This window comes from Vespula vulgaris, chromosome 5, assembly GCF_905475345.1.
Source record: "Vespula vulgaris chromosome 5, iyVesVulg1.1, whole genome shotgun sequence".
Lineage (NCBI taxonomy): Eukaryota > Metazoa > Arthropoda > Insecta > Hymenoptera > Vespidae > Vespula > Vespula vulgaris.
This window is the reverse complement of record NC_066590.1, coordinates 3,927,711-3,939,594: the sequence shown is the minus strand read 5'-3', so window position 1 is coordinate 3,939,594 and position 11,884 is coordinate 3,927,711. Positions and strand designations below refer to the sequence as shown.

Here is an 11,884-nt window from a genome sequence, read left to right as displayed (position 1 = left end):
TTTCTATAAAATTATTTATATATATATATATATATATATATATATATATATATATACTTTCATCAAACCATAATTATATGTATTTCTATGAATACATACATAAATATATAAAAAATCCAGATAATGTAACTTTTTAAAGTGTTTTTTGCAATTAATTGAATTTTCATATTTAACTTTTTCTTTTACATTTTCACAAAATATTTGTCATTGCTTTTTGTTACACGAACTTAAAACTTGATTTAATAAATTATACACATTAATATGTTTAAGATAATATGATTTTATATCAAATAAGAATGTATATCAAGTTAAGGGTAAACATATACACATATATGTAGATATATATAATTATTTTTTTCAACTTAACCATACTTATATAATAAATTACATGTACATAATAAACAAGGATCATCTTTCAATAAATGGTTATTTTTTATTCTTATGCCATAAATATATATACATATATTTTCAATATTCTAAAGTACTTCTAAAGTATCTCTATTTCTAAAGTAGTAATATTCGGTCTAGCTGTCAAAGATCTATCTATCGATAAACCACAATCGATATTGAACATACAATTAGAATCATACTGATTAAGTATATTTTTTTGTTAGAAATTTCTAATGAAAATAATTTGAAAATATATAAATTTCAAAGAAACATTTATACTAAAAATATTATATCATGGAAAAAATAATTAGTATTGTAGCATTGTAAGGCTTGTATCTATTAACGCGTATGACAATTTTAAATAAAAAATTGAAAATACAAAAAACGCATAAATTGTTTACTACATTTTTATTAAGTAAATAGCACACCTAATTTATAGACAGAATCATTATATAAGATGATTATATGCCTTCATTTTCTTATTTTGCCACTGCTTTCTTTGGTTTGAGATAAACGTAAGCTGAAATTAGAGCTACAAGGGCATATGTTGCTTTAGCTACCTATAAAATCCAAAATTATGTTTATTATATATTTCAATGTAATTTCTTTTCTATAATATTAATGTTCGAAAATATCAATTTTAAAAGAAAGAAATAATGTTGAGGTTACTTACGTTTGCTCGTCCCTGTATGGTCACACTATTAAAATATTTTGAGAAACCTTTCAAGCTTTCTGCTTCTTTGTTTACTTTATCAGCCATTTTGTTATTATAAATATATTTCTTAAATTTTTAGAATAAACGAAATAATATTAAAATTTAAACATTAAGCACGCGAAATCGTCTGCTCCGACGTGCTTGTTCACATTACTTGAAGCTGGCTGTATAGTAATATTGTCAATTACAACAAAATTCCGATAGATGTCATCATTTCCGGTTACACAATTTGAACACTCAGTTATCGATTTGAATGGATTACTTTTGATATTTTATTTAGATCTACTTGATTTGGAAAGGTCATTTTTTAAATTATTATAATTATAATACATTTTTTAAATATAATAATATATTCTGATTCGGTATTAAATTTTATTATTAATATATCATAAAATTATAACTATAAATTATAAGTATATTATATATTAATATAGTTGGATATATTTATTACAAAAATAAAATATATTTTTTTATTAACAATATAACTCTTTGTATTGGATATTCTGTCTAATACATGTCATTTGTATATTGTCTATACACAAGTTGTAATAAACAAAATATTTTTATATTCCCTCTTAAGACCACCATTAACAAATTAAAAAATAATTTGCCTTACATATATTATCTATTTATTATCACCTATTGTGAGTAGGCTTATAATTTATCATTATATAATTAAGATTAACTCGATTTTACCCAATTAATTCTGATGTTCAAATTAAGTTCTAATGTTTATTGTATTTAATGTTTATTTGTCAATTCTTTTTTGCACAAAACGTTTTAATTGTCCATAAAACCTAATCAAAATCTAAAAGATTTTTATTACAATTATTATTACAAAGGCTAATTATTAGATAACAATTATAATTGCAAAATATCACTTACCCATACTTTCTGTAAAATTAAATTCTCTCTAAATCCTCTTGTTATATTAATTCTATTTACTTCTTCTATTGTAACAATTTTTAGTTTTATAAGAACTCTAATAATAGATTTTAAAGGCATCAAGTGAATATTATTAATCCTGTTTGCTTTATCTCGAGATACATTTAATGGCATTCTAAAATAGAAGTTACAAAACAGAAATTATAAAACTTCTTGTACTATAAATAATGTGATAACAATAATAATTTTTATAGAATGTTATAATTACTTACTTATCAAGTTGAAAAAATGCAGTTGGACTTTCCAATCTATTGATTTCTTTAAAATTGATATTTAAATGACATATCTGCAATTGTTTACAATATTCTGAAACTGTTGTATAAGTAGTAAATGCTGCCACAAAATCGTTAGTTAATAACCATCCTTCATTTTCAAAATGAAATATGCATAATTTTTTATTTGTTATTTCTGTGTAAATTATATAAAACATTATTTATATAAAAATCAAATCTATGTTAAAAATATAAAGATTAAATACAAACCTGCTATTCGAAAAAAAATCTTTGCTAATCCTTTAGTAGTACTTATTAAATATTCATAACAAGGCATATTTATTTTCTCATCAGTAATTTCACTTACAACATTTGTATGCATGATATTATGTTCATTTTCTACTTGTTTTTCGTTACAACTGATATCATTTGAATATGTATTAGTTTGAGATTTTCCATTGTAACTCTGAAAACCTAAATTATTCTCTGTAGTACAATTAAAATTTCTTGTATCATCATATATATATTCTCTATATGGAAAACGTGTAAACTCTGAATCAAAATTTTTAATTGGCTCCTGATAATGATTAGTATTATCTACAGTTGTTTGAAACTGTTGATCTGTATTTATTATTGTTAGCGAATCAATCAATGATTGGTTTGTGTAATTTTCATTCTGAATATTTACTTGTGATGACACTGTATTCTCCGCATCTCTGATCCAAGTTCCTGTAGAAATATTTGCTAGTCTTTGTGAATTAATTTTTGGTTCTTTAATATCTTTTTCATCTAACAAATTTGTACACATTAGTGAGTTAGATATAATATTTAATTTATCAAACCATGGAAATTCTTCGTCTGTTATCGATAATTTATTTATTGGCAATGAAAATTGTGGGCTAATTAATTGTTCTATTTTATTATTTCTCAATGATGTGGAATAATTGTTAGAAGTTTGAAAATAATCATTTTCAGAAAATAATGATATACCAGAATTTCTATTTGATGTTTCAAATTCTTGCTTAAAATGGAAATTTCTTCTTATAGTTTTCGGATTATCTACAAATCTATCGCCAGATTGGAAAGTCATATCTTCCCCATTTTTGAATGAAGGAAATGGATTATTATTATTATTTGTTGATATAAATTCTGGATAAAAAGTATCATATACGCACTTAGAAGTAAATGGTGTATAATCGTTGTATTGTATCATTGATCTATGATCATATGTATTTTTAATTTCAATATGATTTTTATCAAAATTAGTACAATCTAATGAATAATATTTCTCAACATCAAGGTTTTCATTTTCTACTTGAGTTACATTTGAGTCTTTGTAATCTTTCAATTTTAATAAGACTTTGAAAGGATTGGTTTCATTAGATTCATTATATATTATTTCATTTGTTAGTACTGATCCCAATACATTAAATTGATCTTTTTTATTATTTTTAAAATCATTCTGACATGGGAAGGGAGATGTGTTTGTTTTTAATTCAGTCATAGCTGATCTTTCAGTAGACGAATCTCTAATAGCACTTATATTTTGTTCCATAAAAAAAGATTGGATACATGGAACTTGTGCTTTAGAATTTGAAGTAATATCATTCATTTCTTTTATTTGTTCCAACAATCCCAATTGTACATTGTTTATGTCATTATCATTGATTTCTGAATGTCCAGTTGCAACATAATTAGTATTATTTGCAAATAAAGGCACACATATTCCATTACTTTTGTTAGAGTTAGTATCGATTGTAACGTTATTAAAACAGTTTGCTGGTTTTGATATTAATAAAGATGATATATCTTCTTTTAAAATTATATTTTTCAAAAATTCTGAAGCATAAAGCAAACGTTCTTCATAATTTTGTTTCATTTCATTTTCTGATGAATGAATGTTAACTTCTACAGAAGTCGAATCTATTTTCGCAAGAAGAATATTAAACATAGTTATTATTTGCATTTGAAATCTTTGGTTTGTCTTCCAAATTTGCATAAACATTTGTGGTGATAAAACATTAGTAAGATTCTTGTGCTTATCTGCATCTTCCAAAAAAGGATTGGTAGATCGTTTTTTTATATTTGATTGTATAATCTCATCGTTGCATTCACCATTATGTACATTTTTAAATGGATTATTATCTGCATTCATTAACAAATTTAACGATTCAGTAGATAATGATGAGTCAGATAATACTTCAATTGTTTTTTCACGCAATGTACTTTCAGGCGATATCAAGGGAATATTCATCAAGCATTCTGTACAGTTTTTATCATTCTCTACTTTAGGAGTAAAGTAATCCTGTCCATAACATTTGTCCGTGGCATAAAGTAGATTTTCTTCAACAAATAACATTAAATTACTCATATCAACCACATCACCCTGCAGATTATAAAAAACATCATAGATTAATATTTCTAATTTAATTTTTGTTATATAAGAGAAATAATGCTAATGCAAAAAAATTACTTTGGGAAAAATTATCACCTTATGAGAAATTGTCATCTATTTTAATTAAATATCGGAAAAATAAACAAGACGCAATAATTTTGTTATAAAAATATCTTTATTTTTTAAACATATAAAATTCTATTACATAACACATAAAAACGTAAAGGTTGTACATTTTTCCCAAGTTTTATAAAAAAAAAAGGGGTTAATGTAAACGATATAATCATATTATTGTTTACATTGTAACTATTATTATAACTTTTTACGTTTGGATATGTACCTACTTTGAATATCAACATTTTGAAAAATTTTATTTAACAATAATATTTATGATTCTACTGTACCTTGTGATTTATAATGTACATTATCTACATCCATAATAACTCATCTTTAATCACACCTATTTTTGCTAATATCTACTTTCACATTCTTTTTTTTTTCTTTTGTTAGTTAAGTATAGTAATTGTTCTAATTTTAATTTGCATTGATTAATCCATTTTAAGATTTAATATTACTTGACAAAATATCTCGAGTTTGCAATCATTTTAATATCATTTTTAATTTCATTTCTAATATCTAAGATTCTAAATAATCTTTACAATTGTCATTATTGCAATTTATATCTTTCATCACATTGATTTATCTGATCCATCACCGTTTATTTCTGTAATTTTTATTAGATCATCATCACTTTTAATTAACTGATTCATTTTTAAACTTGATAGAATAGAGTTTCCAAAAAAATCAAATATGTTGCCTTCAATAGTCCATTCATCATCACTGTCATATTGACAATTGATATCATGAAATATAGGTATTGTTTTTTCATCTGTCTTTTCAAACATTAATTCTTCTGATTTTTCAAAATTACTTGAAATTTTATTATCTGTTGCATGTGTGACATTATCACTAACATTATCCAAATGCTCTTCTTTTTTATATTTATTCAATACATGTTTCTGTTCTGCAATATTCGATTGTATTAATGAGTCTAATGCTTGATCATTATTCTTTTTTACTTCATTTATATTGTTAGAACTTTTTAAACAATCGATATTACTCAACAAAATGCCTTCAGCATCTTCAATCATTTTCATTTCTGATATCTGAGATTCTAAATAATCTTTACAATTGTCATTATTGCAATTTATATCTTTCATCACATTCAATGATTTCTCTGATCCATTACCGTTTATTTCTGTAATTCGCAACTCATCATCATTTTTAATTATTTGATCAATTTTTGTATTTGGGTGAATAGAGTTTCCAGAATTACCTGTGTTACTGTCAATATTGCATTCATTCTTATCACATTGTAGATTATTATCATTACATGTTAATATGACTTTTTTAATTGCATTTTCAGTTGATTTATGCAATTCCATGTATTCAGAGTAGTGTTGTTCAATTTCTAAGAACGATTGTGATTGAGATGTAATTTTTATTAAATTATTTTCGTTGACATCTTTATGATAAATCAAGTTAGAAATTTCTTCATTTTTACTAATTTCTAATGTATTATCTAACGCTTCCACTTTTGTTTCATTATTACTATCATAATTTTTTGAATAGTCCTCTGAGTCCAATTTTGCATCTTCATTGCGTTTATTGCAGATTTGCATTAAAGTATTATTAGTTTTACATATAGAATCTCTTTCTTCATTAATTTCAATCATACTAGAAGAATCGTGTACATTAAGTAACATACTATTTTCAATATTTGAAATATTCGATTTATTAATTGTTAATTGTTTAACTTCATTTAATGAATCATTTATATTGTGTAACGTACTTATAGACGATTTATCGTTTACACTGCTTCTATTTGACCTTAATTTTGAGAGAATTATTTCTGATACACCTATTTCTATATTTTGTAAATTAATATTACTTTTATATTTATTAATTAATTTGAAATTATTATTAGTTGTAATGATATTATCATCAGGTAATGTATCATAATCCTGATAATTCGATTGTAAATCTAGACTGAGATTAACTGCATTTGTGAAACATTTTTTTGGCAAAGGTATGTCTTTATGTTTCTGCTCCTTTTGTTGAATGCATTTTTCAATGTCTCTTTCATTTCTTTTTATAAAATTTGTAACATTCATTTTAATATTATAATTTTCTTGTTCTTCTGGCTGAGTTGCTAAAAATAAACAGTTTAAACTATTTATTTCTTCTAATTCTTTTTTACATTGATTTTTTTTCGAAGAATTTTCGTCTCTTATAGTAGATTGTGTAATATTTGAAACATACTTTGATGTTTCTAAAGGTAACTGTTTTTTATCAGATTTTCCGTTATAATCAGAATTTGATATAACTTTAGAATCAGAATGAAATTGTTTATTATTTTTCAACATTTCTGAGAAATTATTTAATCCTTTAGGTACTTCAGAATGACTATCTTGAATGAAATTATTACTTAACTTTTTCGAACGTTGAGTACAATTTTTAGAATCATTAGAAACAAAATTATTTCGGCTATTATTGCTTGAAGACGCAGATAATGAACAATATAAATCTTTATATAAATTTTTTAATAAATCGATTGCATGAACTAATGTTTTGCTACTTTTTGTAATATCTGATGTAGACCTACTAAGATCTTCAGAATTTGTTTTTGAATGCTCTTGACATTGCAAATAATAATAAAATGGAAAATTTCGAGGTCTTATACGAACCATTTGTCCATGTACTGCTAAATTTTGATGAACCATCCAATCATTGATATGTACATCCTCTTCTTCCATTGTATCAGTCAAAGTTACCAACATAGAATTATTCTAAATCAAGAATTATATAAATTACGATATTAAATACAACTTTAAATGTATAAAAATCATCATTAAGTTCATCGATCAAGGTTGATATTTTTTACAATATAATTATACCTCTGGATCAGTTGATACTATAGTTGCAATAAGAGGTCTCTGAGAAGTTCTTTCAGCAAATTCATAAGTAACACCCTTGGACCATTGCTCTCCACTACATGGTTTAGTGTTGTATAAGCCACATGGTATTGCTTGAGCTGGTAAATATGAAAATAATCTATGTAGATAATATATTGCGTCAGGAGAATAAGTTTTCAATGTTCCATAATCATAGAACATTACCTGTTTAAGAGTAAGTTAAATTTCAATTAATTTTTTTCTAAATCATGATAAATAATTTCTTGAGCTTTACTACTTACAGTTACTTGCAGATCAGGTTTAACAGTTTTAATTATTCCTCTGTGCCATATATCATTATATTTACATGCACAGTTTAAACCCTTTTCAAGCACAACAGGAGGAATTTTATAATCCATGTACTTTTCTTTGTAAAAAATACTTAAAAAAAAAACATGAAATATATTTACATAAGAGGATAACATATGTTATCTATATAATATATAATGTAATACATGACAAAATAACTCACTGAAGGTCATCCATCAATTTATTAAAAAGTTTTTTTTTCTTACGAAGTTGTATCCAAAATAATGATGGTGTAAACACTTCTTCAACAAAAACTTCTATATATGGCTGTGTTATATTTTCTAAATCTGTTACATTTATTTGTCCTACGCATTCTCCTATAATCATTACGCCTTCTGGCATTAATTTATTGGATGTATCACTTGACTGCAAAAAAATATTATATATAGTATTTAATCTATATATGTACAAGCCATAAAACATTTAAATATTACTTACTACTACAACAGGCAAAGCCTCTACTTCATCTTCTTCTAAATATGATTGAGTGTATAGTTCGGCTACATTTAGAAGTTTCGTTTTATTATTTTTTTTTGTATCAGGTAATTTAATTTTTGCATCATAAAGTATAAAATCTGCTGATGGATGGAGTTGTTTGCATTGAAAGATTTCTGGCAAATATGATGCAAATTCCCGTACACTATTGAAACCTAATTCGATATAATTCAAAGGTACATTATATTCTTCTATATATTTTTCAGGAAGTTCCGCACACCAAATACCATTTGGATATTTTTGAATAAGTTTTTCTAATCGAAATCTTGTTCTATCACTTATAAGTATTTTTACATCTTCACTACCTAAATAAGTAACATCATCTTGTAATTTTTCTATAGGAGTATGTAAAGTAACATTCTTCTCTGAACTATTATGTTTAATTCCCTTGTTATCAAATCTAGATTTATCATTAAGCTGATCAACTTGATTATTAAATTTAGATACACTCTCTTGTATAAACATGGAAATAGGCTGTTTCTTGTTTGAGATTTTGTTTTTATTTTCACTATTGTTTTGTAACTTTGAAGCAAATGTAAAACGGTCTTCATCATCAATATCCGATTCTTTATTAGAATCAGTTTCACCACTAACAAAATATTTAGGTAGTTCCACAGAATCTTTAGATGGTAGATTTACTTTTTCTCCCCTTGATAAAATTTTTGAAGATAAACATTTATTAGATATTGGTTTTGTATATTTTTTTAATGGATAAATTCGATTGCCATCTATAAATAACTCATGTGACAAATTTTTTATTTGTTCTTCAAGATCCGTAATAGATATGTTTATACATGGTAATTTATCATTGACCTCTTTTAAAACATGCTCTTTCTTAATACCATTTGGATTTTGTTTAACCATATTTATTATATCACTCAAAATATTTGCAGGTATGTGAATTCTCGGAGTTGATGTCTTTGGATAATAATAGCTGGGTCTATAAGTTCTGCGTATATAATTACGTTTTTTTAATGATATTTTTTGTCGAGCTACCAATGAGCTAACATGTTTAGATTTATCAGAAGCAACACCACGAACGTAATATGTACCGTTTAATCTTTCAAAGGATATAAATTTTGGCATGCTTTTTAGATAATCTAATAAAGTAATATATCCAAATTCTTTCCATGGTATAGGTTCACCTTCCTGATCTTGATAATCCTTAGCAAGTACTCCCAAAGGAATTGCATCCTTTCGGGAAACTAACAAAGATAGTATTATTTTTTGTACATCCTCGTATCTTCCAGAAGCGTCCTGCATATTAAATTTTCTTTTGTTTCTTCGTTTTTTCTATCAATAATATTGATAATGCACCGTTTTTCCGGAAATAATAAATTTTATTCATCTATTACTATAGTTTCATCAGTAGCAATTAGCACGTGGGTTGACATGACTTTTCAATTGTTACCTACTTTGTTAATAATTTACAGATTGTCAATATATATTGTTAATATACTATAGTTAATAACAATTATAATTTATATTGCACAATTACCTTTTATCGTTGATTAAATATCGTATATTACGAATAACAGTGAATAACACATACGAACGTATCGTACATATGTCCTTTATTGTTTTCGTCCGCTAGTTTTAAATACATATCTTTGTCATTTCCCTAGAAATCCAAAAGCGCGCTAAAAATTTCACTTTTACACGATTGCGACTTAAACTGTACAAACGTGCGTTATGATCAGAAAAGAAAGAAAGAAAAAAAAAAGAAAAGAAAAGAAAAAGAAGTATATTTTTATAGTATATTTAATAGTAATAACAATACGATAGCATTATTAATAATTTTGCCGTTTAAATCGAGCAAGGAAACATTCAAATGCATATACGTACATTTTGTCATTCAATGAGAAATATAATGAAAACTATAGGTTATAATATAAAATGATGTAATGAGATTGATATTATGTCATAACTATATATATTGATTTTACTTAAAGTAATATGAATAAAATATATTGTTATTAGATTTAAATAATTATATTGAATCGCTTATGTAAGTCGTTTTTTTTTTTTATATAAATCATTTCTAACAACGATCAAATATCGGATATTTCTATATTACAATCATTTAAATTATAGAAAATCACAGTTTAGATAAAAAGTATAATCAAATCGAAATAACGAATCAACTTATTGGTTATGTTGGTTATATATATCTCGATTTTTGAACCAATCCAAAGAATAGATGATATCGTAAATTCAATTACAATTAAATCTTATATACATATATATATTGATTTTTTATCAAAAATAAATTAGAATGAGATTAGATAAGAACTGATAAAAATACAATAACAGTAGTTCAAAATTCAATTTTATATCTTTTTACGCATTGTTTATAAAAAAACATCGATAAAAAATTTGATATATATAATTTAGAGGAAAATCTAATTATTATACTATATATATATATACACACGTGTTATAATGTATATATGTATCACATAAGTTAGAAAAAAGCATATTTATTTAAAAAATAAATCAATATCTTTTTTGTTCATTTTCATAAAAACATTCATATATTATATTTAATGATAATACAATTGAAATATATATCTTAGGATTGTGGTAAAATAAATTTTCATTAAACCAATACGTATTATAGTTAACATACATAATATAAACATCATTTTTTTTTTATTAAAAAATTATCGAAAATTGATGAATTTTTTGTGATTTTTTTTTCTCTTCTTATATGTAAAAAAGAACAAGGTGATGACAGAAGTCGTTTTTGACATTCATGTGTGTGTATGTGTGTGCGTGTATGTGTGTACACGTGAAAGAAAAAAGATACTTATTGAATTATTTTCTACAATAAAAATAAAAGTAATTCATTATAAATAACTATTTCTAATTCGTTAGAACAAATAAGGCGCTTCTCATTAATGATAATCACCAAAATTTAATTAGAAAAATTCAAATAAGAATTTTTATCATAAAAATTTAATCTTCTCCTTGTATATTCTTGAATAAAAATCAATAGTAAAAATTTGCAGTAGAAAAACATTCGCTTTCAGTCCAACGTTATTCAAAATTCGCTTTAAATTTTTTGCATTTATTATCTTGAACTATTAAGAATATGAAAGTAGTTTTTTCTTTTTTTTTTTTTTTTTTTTTTTTTTTTTTAAATAATGAAAGTTCGAAAAGTTATTAATAACATTACAACGTCATGTTGAAGATAAAGATCAACTCTTTCTGTATACTTTGTAGTAATGTCTGCGTATTGATATAATTACAAAGAGATCTATTTGATTTAAAATATTTTACTTTTTGAAACGTTCGTCGATGATTAATCACCGGACACATAAATAGGTTCGAAAAATACCGACATGTCAATCGACAAAGCGACCATATCCGACCATAGAAAAGAGAGGAAACTAACAAGGACGCAGGA

General features: G+C 24.5%; 1 protein-coding gene across 3 annotated transcripts; it reads right to left on the bottom strand.

Moving 5' to 3' along the window:
• Positions 1–781: 781 nt before the first annotated feature.
• LOC127064280 (uncharacterized) lies at positions 782–10,245 on the bottom strand. Of its 3 annotated transcripts, none has more exons than XM_050995114.1 (11): positions 9,974–10,210; positions 8,419–9,889; positions 8,144–8,346; positions 7,914–8,052; positions 7,615–7,836; positions 7,405–7,506; positions 2,533–4,648; positions 2,263–2,458; positions 1,991–2,165; positions 1,064–1,913; positions 782–950 (listed from the first exon to the last, which is right to left on the bottom strand). In XM_050995114.1, exons 2-10 carry the CDS (start codon positions 9,736–9,738, stop codon positions 1,854–1,856), a joined length of 4,533 nt encoding a protein of 1,510 aa, XP_050851071.1. In that variant the 5' UTR covers positions 9,739–9,889; positions 9,974–10,210; the 3' UTR covers positions 782–950; positions 1,064–1,853. The 3 variants fall into 3 exon arrangements, with proteins under 3 accessions (XP_050851071.1, XP_050851072.1, XP_050851073.1); XM_050995115.1 differs by having other exon boundaries at positions 8,419–9,886; XM_050995116.1 differs by lacking the exons at positions 782–950; positions 1,064–1,913; positions 1,991–2,165; positions 2,263–2,458; positions 2,533–4,648 and having other exon boundaries at positions 4,699–7,506; positions 9,974–10,245.
• Positions 10,246–11,884: the final 1,639 nt, after the last annotated feature.